Source organism: Geospiza fortis, unplaced genomic scaffold (assembly GCF_000277835.1).
Source record: "Geospiza fortis unplaced genomic scaffold, GeoFor_1.0 scaffold53, whole genome shotgun sequence".
In the NCBI taxonomy this organism is placed as follows: Eukaryota; Metazoa; Chordata; class Aves; order Passeriformes; family Thraupidae; genus Geospiza; species Geospiza fortis.
Window position 1 is genome coordinate 6,332,124 of NW_005054305.1, and position 8,415 is coordinate 6,340,538.

General features: G+C 32.1%; 1 protein-coding gene across 1 annotated transcript in view; it reads right to left on the reverse strand.

The window, feature by feature from the left end:
• Positions 1-8,415, reverse strand: part of CCDC178 (coiled-coil domain containing 178) — a 164,895-nt gene that overhangs the window by 135,085 nt on the left and 21,395 nt on the right. Inside the window, 3 exon segments of the mRNA XM_031066613.1 lie at positions 1,078-1,135; positions 1,976-2,033; positions 2,036-2,113. Of these exon segments, the coding sequence (XP_030922473.1) occupies positions 1,078-1,135; positions 1,976-2,033; positions 2,036-2,113 (194 nt within the window).

The window sequence follows — 8,415 nt, forward strand, 5'->3', positions numbered from 1 at the left end:
AAGATGGAACAAAACCTGTGGTCACAGAGTTACATCACACACACACTCCCAGAACTTCAGCACACATAAATTTGAAAGAACTCTTGGAAGAGCACCACAAAAAAAAAATCCTTTTGCCATGAAGATACAGCAGACAAAAATCCTACACCAAAAACAGACCAAGAGAATGCTATGGAAGCCTCAACACAAAATACAGGGAATTGGAAAAAAAAAAGACCTGTGCAGTAATGGAAAAGAGCGAGACATTGGACAGGAAAACTGGGACCTGAAGAGGTATTAAATTAATTACAGAAACAGCAGTTTGATAAACAAGAATTAAATAAGTAGGCAAACAGATAATACCTCAATAGGTGTATCTGACATGAAGTAAAAACAGTCAGGTCAATACAGGGTTGGTTGAGCAAAACAGCCAGGACATCAAGCTTGGTGCAGGAGATACAAAGATTAATAGAAGAGTTTGAAGAGGAGAATGTAACTAGAACTACACCATAATGTACTCCGCATCATGAAAAATTTAAAGTCACAGATTCAGGCTTATTTTGTGTTCTTTCTGAGTTTCTGCCTTTGAAATATACCTATTTTGTATTGTATTACATATCTACTGGACATGTGGCTAGAAATAATTTATTAACAAATGTATAAATAAATTCACATGTAAACAATTAAAATCAAAGCCTTCTATATTTTTAGTATAGTTATTTCATTCTATATGCCTAATTCTTATTTTTAAGTTCATTAATGAGACATTCTTACTATAGCAATCCTACCTTTTCTCCTTTTAACTTGTAGTTATAATAAGGTCACCATCCAAAGACTTGAGAATATTTTAAATCTCTGTATATAAAGTAACAACAACTTAGAAGAGATGTGGAAAATATACACAAGACTACCAGAAAGAATTTAAGCTAACAATAAAAGGGATAAACATCTGGACCTGACAATGCTTATCCAATTAATGCATATTGATGAGAAATTATGACATTGAAATAATTTTGCTGTTCTAACATTATTTTAAATAAAAGTGAATGAGGCAATATAAATTTTCCAGTAAAATTAATGTCTATACTGTAAATCTACATGTAGTTCATGCACCTTGGATTCTTGTATCATCTCTACTGCAGTTGCAGAAATTTCCCTGCAGAGTATTTAACAGCATTTGTGGAATACTAATCTGAGACAGCTTTCCTGATGTACTGCTATGATGACATTACTGCCAGTATTGCAGATAAATTATTTAAATATAACTTGTCTGTGCAGGCAGCTATCAGATCTTCTTGCTGCAGTGTAGACATATGCAAAATTTATTAACATTTGGAAAACACTTTTCCAGTAAAAGTGAATTATTTAAATTACACTAATCATGTTCTCTGAGAGGTTAATGGGAAGATTTTACAACACTTGAAAATTATATATATATTGGATTGTTTCTTCCTCTACCTATCCCTTTTTTAAAGTTTCCTTTATTCTTGTTTCTATTCATTTCTATGAATCCATATAGAAATGGAAAAGATCCTGTGCTGTTTCAGAAATAATCACAACATTTTCAATTTTGTCTTTCTACAATAATGAAACCTTTCAATCAAGGAATCCTTAAGTAGTGTTCATGAAAAAACATTGCTTACTATAAATGAGAGAAAATGGCACTCATCTCCATTTCATGCCCTATTCAAGACAAGTAACAAAAATTATTTTACAGATTATATCGCTGAATCATCTTGACTCTGACTCATTATGCATGAGTCTATTAATTTTGATGATATATGGATATTGCATTATGATATTGTGTTACACTGATTGCAATAAAATATTTTAATTTGCCAAAACTGTTGAGCAGATGAAAAACATAATGGCTAGTAAATTAAATTCTCAGGCACTATTTCAGGGAGTACATATCATATGAAATTAAGATTTTTATAAAAATCAACATAGTAATCCTAATTAATATATATCTGATCCTATAAGGATAAAAATGTACCATGAATGTCCCAGTTGGAAGCATATTTCCTCCTTTAATTCTAATTGTTTCATATGTGAATAACTTTGTTAATACAGGGTAACAGAGTATTTACAAAAGTACAGCAATGTTGCCTTGTGGTGATCCACTTATTCTTGTCTGGAGAAAACAAGATAATACAGAAGGCAGGCTGATATCAGATTTTGTCATACCTGATTTTCTTCCTTTAATTTGCAACTTTGCTAATTTTAATCTTGAAAATTACTAACCAGAATGTAACAGCTGTCTATTACTTTGCACACAATTTGCTCTTAACTCTTACTCCTTTTCTAATACAATGTCAACCACAAGGAGGGAGATTAAAAAATTCTTGAAGAATATGAAGGAATAATTTCAAAGAAATGAGATATGATAAAGAGGGCTAGGGTCAAAATACAATTCACTGTAACTAATTTTGCATAATTAATCCCAAATGAATAGATTCTTATGATTTTACATTAGTCCTCAGCAAGGATTTTGTCCAAACAGAAAAAAAATCACAATCCAAAAAGGCAAATGTGGCAGCTACTAGAAAAACACCCAGAGCAAAATTGAAAAGGTCACAAGGACTTAGAGACAAGCTTAGACTACTCTTATGTACACAATACTTAGTTCCAGCAAATGTTTGCTTCCACCTTATGAAGGGGTGAAGTTTCAGAACAGTAACTCCTGTGATGGGAATTTAAAGCAACATGACATAAATGAACTGTTTTATGAGAACAAGTGGATTTCAGAATTATGTTTCCTTTAAACTCTGTTAGCCTTGTAGCTACTTAAATAAATGATGCTGTGTCACACTATTGAATGTTAACTATTGAGTTAATACACAGCACAGGAATTTGATTGCAGAGGTCACTAATGAGAGGTGTCAGGAACCAGAACAAGATACTGAAACCTAGTACTAGAGCTATTAAAAAATCTAAGAAGCTGTCCTACAAACATGAAACATTAACCTAATTAAGTTCAGAGGGATACAATGCTTCAATGTGCCTTGGAGATGGACCAAAAATAACAAAAGTAATAGAGATTAAACTGTAAAAGAGAACCAGACAGCCTTCAGATACAGTCTGTAGACTTTTTTTGTTAGGATTTTTTTCAAAGAATAATCTCAATATTTTAATTAATTAAAGGGCTAGCCTAAAACATTAACAGCCTGTATGTCACATAAGGCTCTTTTAACATAACTTTATCATAAACAGATGTACTGGAATGGAATAAAGGGTTTGCAATATTTTGTTTAAAAAGGCAACCCACAAAAATGGATAACAAAACCCATTTTCTAGACTCTTGTTCTGCCTGTTTTTAGATCCAGAAACCTTCACAGGATGCCTGCACAGCACAATCCTTACAAAGCCTATTTAGGCTTTGCCCAGCAAAGAAGTTCAGATTTTAAGACCAGCATTAATTTCATTTAGTTGCTCCTATTGTTATGTAATTATATTGATTATGTTTGCATCACTAGAGCAACTAACAAAATAGCCACTTAAAAAAGCCCTAGATTTTTAAAAAGCTTTAATTAAAAAACATTGTTCTTCTACTGCTTTGGTCTTCCTTGGTAAGTGTAAGCAATTTTATATGCAAGTCTTCTAATCCCTTTATAAAAGCAAGCTGGAAATATAAAGTGGAATACATCAGTGATAAGTATCAGGTATATTCTTAGAGGCTAGCAAATCCACTTTCATTTTTTCTACTAAGGGAAATGCAGCAACTAAACAGTTGATGTCATTACAAATTACAGACTGGACCCCATTTAAGTAAGGAAATTACAGCTAAAAAGCAAATAAGAGTGAAAACAACCCAATTTCAAACAATGTGAGTTGGATTTTTAAAATATACATGTTTTTTGGGATCCTATTATAACAGTGGTAAAAAATACTAACTGTAAAAATGTGAAAACAAAATGGATAACCTATGAGATGAATTTTAAGTATGAAACTATTAGTGGAAGGGAGGTTCATAAACTTATAGATTGAAAAATTGTCATTTCAGTGCACTGGAGACGTATAAGAGAGGAAAAAATCAACTTATTTGCATGTAAATGTATAACTCAAATTTACTACAATAAAAAAACCTACATTATTTATTTATAATTTACATAATTCAGAAAATAATACTGGCTGAAAACTTAGGTAGTTAAATCTCAGGACCACAAATTGAGGTAATTTACCAAAATATTTCATCATCTTTTCAGGCAGGCACCTTCTGGATGGTACAATTAGCATATTAGAAGTTCATAGTAAATTGTAGTTTCCAACTGAATTATCAACCTACAAAAAATGACTAGTAAAAAAGGAAAAAAAACCCCACATCTATATTGCAGTCTTCATCAACAAAAAATATTGGGCAAAAAAAATCAGCTAGATTATAGATTATAGCAATTTGTATGCTTTTAAGTAATACTATGAAAAAATAGAGATACATTTATTCCAAGCTGTTTGAAATAGAAGATAGTTGCCTATGAGATGGTCAGAGCAAGCTCAAAAATAAGCACTTCACATTCCTCACACCTCAGTTTATTGATCCACCAAACTCAAACTCAAGCCTGTTCCAAAGAAATGCTAGAGGAATGTAAGTGTGCCAAGCTTGCCAGAAGAAATGCTGAGTCCATGTCTGACCTTTGACTCTCACTCCCACACACTGCAATGCGGACAGCATTATTGTTCTGTTGCCATCACAAGCTAACTGACTGGGAGGCTCTGTGCAATACCAAGAAATTTAAATACCTTTCAAACTAAAGCTATAGAAAAGGTCTCTTTGAAAGAAATTTATAATACATATAACAAAGCTTCAAGTCACCATATTTTCAACTATACAACTCTCCCCAGGAATTATGGAAAATTATTTATATGAGTCACTCTCACATGTCATTTGCATATTAATAACTTTGTTTCAAGTTTGGTGGCTTTTAAAATTTTATGAATCAATTATTTTCAATGGCAGGATTCAGTGCTGTTGAAATAAATGCACTGATTTGTTTAACAGGAATTTTTAACTGTATTTGTGACAGAATGTCAGCTTCTTGGACTCAGCAAAGTGAAATTAGAATCTCCTAAAGGCTCATCCTGACAGTCAGACCAGATGGACCATACTAGTTCCAACAAAAAGTACAAAAGAATCTGAAATTCTTAGTAAGGAAAAAAAAATATTGACAGACTGAATTGCTCTAGAGAAAGGAGGAAAAATGAGAAATATACTACATATGAAAGGATGAAATCCAGAACAAAAGCTTAAGATAACAGTTTCCATTTGTTGCTTACAATACAGCCAGTAATACATCCAAGACAAGGTATGAACAGACATTACCTGATATGTGAGCGTGTGTTAAGAAAAAGGTGAGAAAATCACTTTCCTGATGAGCAATCAGTTGCACAACACAATGATGGATTCCACTGTGCAAAACAATACACTGAGAAAAAAGATTGGACAAATCCACCATTGATGACAAAAACATAACTTCCATGAGGAATGAAAAAAAAAATTACTCAACACACAGCTCACTTCATATCTGTTGACAATCTTAGCCTCAATATATATAAATATTACACTATTTCAACTCACAGCTATAGCTATCAAAATACAAATAAAAAAACCAAAACTATATTGTCTTACACATAAAAAAATAAGACAAATCCAGTGAGTTAGCACTCATAATTTTGTAGCATATATCTCTGACCTTAGGGAATTTTTATTCTGCACAGAATTCCAACATTTTCACTCCAATGAATATAACCAGTACTTTGATAATTTTACTACAGTATAATTTTTAAGTCATTCCATGCAGCTCTGTAAAGAAGAAGAAAAAAGTGAGTTGTGAATCTTTCATCAGATACAGACATTTATATATTTTTCAAAATCTTTTTACCTCATCTGTGTAATTAAATATAAATACAACTAGAGCAAACACATACAACATTTTAATTACTTTCTTGGTACTTTAATGTAACAGAAATAATAATTCAGCTGCTAAAATAAATTACAATATCAACATCTCAAACAGAAGGATGAGAAACTAAAATTGTTTGTTAAAAGCAAAATCTGTGATAAAAATTTTTCCAATAAAAGAGAATAGCATCCAGATTTTACTATTTCTGTTCACCTAACAAAGCTAGAACTACTGTTCATCAACCATAAATGCCATTCCTGAAGCAGAGACTTAAGATATTCATAAATATGCTTCATAAGAAGCTTATTCTATAAGAACCCTTTCCCCATCCACTCCCATACTTACCCCTTCACCAAAAGTCTAGTTCACCATGAAGTAAACTAAGTGAATATTGAGATAGTCTGCCTCATAAGAACAATCAGTGTGCCTTAATATTTGTTGAAAATGTTCTCACTGATTCCTCCTTCACTGTGACTATGCCATTTGTGCTCAAATTTTTTGTCCTTCCACAAGATTCAGCCAGCCTAAATAAAAATGATAAACTAATCACAGTTAAAAGAAGCTAACATTCCATGAACAATCTCCACTTCATCACTTCCTGACCTCCAAATATTCACTTTCTGAAAATGCAGGAAGTGAACATATTTTACCATTTGATTTTAGGTTTCCAGAATTTATTGCACAATTTTGCCTGTCCTAAAGTGATTCAGTGAATCCTTTTAAACACTGAAATGCAGCCCAGGTTCATTTCAGAATACACAGAAGAGGGTTAATCTACCCAAAATTCTTGCCTCAAACTACATTTGGTGCAGATATTCCAAAACAGTACTTTGTGGTTTTTAAATAGCAATTTTAAGCATTAAAATCTGTTATGGTGATAATCTGGTCTCCTACTGAGAACAAACCTCTATGTAGAATTTTGTAGAGGCTAAGATACACCATCAAATGTAAGAAAACTATTAGAATTACTATCAAAATCAACAAAGGACCAGAAAAAATTTTGCTTTCTTCCTTTTGCTGGAACTAGTGCCTTACTAGCTACTCTAAGCTTTAAGCAAGGAATTGAGATTAAATAATATACTCTCACAAACTTCTAACGATACACAAAACTGAAAATATTACAGCCAACATCTCACTGCTGTCATGCAAATACCTGAAATAGTTCTGCATCAAAACAAATTTGATTTTTTCTCAGTATTCCACTAGAATTGTGGTTCTTTCCAGCTAGACAACCTGCACTTCAAATAAACTTAACAGCTTTTCTGCCTCCACACACCTTAGTGCAACTCTGAATTCTAAACAAACCAACCTGCGGACAATGACATAGGAGAAAATCAAGAACACAGGAAACTTGTAGTATATAGGGTTACTAAATCCAGGTATTTTGTGCCAGAGTCATGAATGTCCCACTCTTCTTTATATATTCTTGAGTGCTACTATGTTGTCATGAATTGGAAAAGAGGAATTATACTTCTACCAAATTGTAGTGAGAAATAAATACCTTAAGACTGAGAGCACATTCTGGAACATGGGTTCACATAAAACATAACTATCTCTGACTAAAGATGCTACCTAATCTTCTGTACCAGTGTCCCTCCTCATACATTTCAAAACCAGTAACCAAACAGGAGAACTACTGTCCTCTTCCTCATTATTGTAAGGTCAAAGAGACCTGACAGTAGCAGGAGCAAACTCCATGCCCAAGCAAAAAAATGTGATACAATTGTTACAAATGAGCATCCAAGATGCCATTACCACAAGAATCACCCAAATGTGCTTTAAATATGATTAATACCAATGTTCATGCTACTAAGCATGTTAGTTATTTGATCTATCCCCTTACACATAAATAAAATATCATGTAGTGTCACACAATATTTTTGAAAATATTATTAAATCTTAAATCTGCCATCTTCTATTCTATTGTATATGTCTAAATGAAATACAGTGAATTTTTGTTACCATAGTAACCACAGAACTGAAGAAATTTAGTTTTGGCATAATTGCTGCATATGTTCATACAAATCACATCTCTTATTCTGAGCATTAGAAATGAAGACACTTCTTAACTCCATTTTTTAAAAATAGAGTAACGAAGAAACAAAAAATGAGATCAAGTATTTATAGACATAACACAACATATTCTTGTTTAATTCACTCATTTGCTTTTCTTTTATAATTAGAGCACATTTTCTTGCATTCTATTAAACCATTAGCTAAGTACTGTTTAAGTTATGTTTTTATGTTGATAATTAAGCCAGTTCTGTCTTAGTCATTAAATTCAAATTATTATTATAGAATAATAAATACGTTATTAGTCAAACATCCAGGAAGAGCTATAGAAACTTTATAAAATATAAACACACAACAGTCTGGGATACAGTTATTTTGTTTTTATCATTTGCAATGAGGTTCACATTGAATAAGGATAAATTTATGTGTGTCTTTAGTTTCAAGAAATAATAGAAAAGGAAAGAGCACTCTAGGCATGCTGACACTCAGTCTTACAATAGCATAATTTTCTCAGCAGCATTAAAAA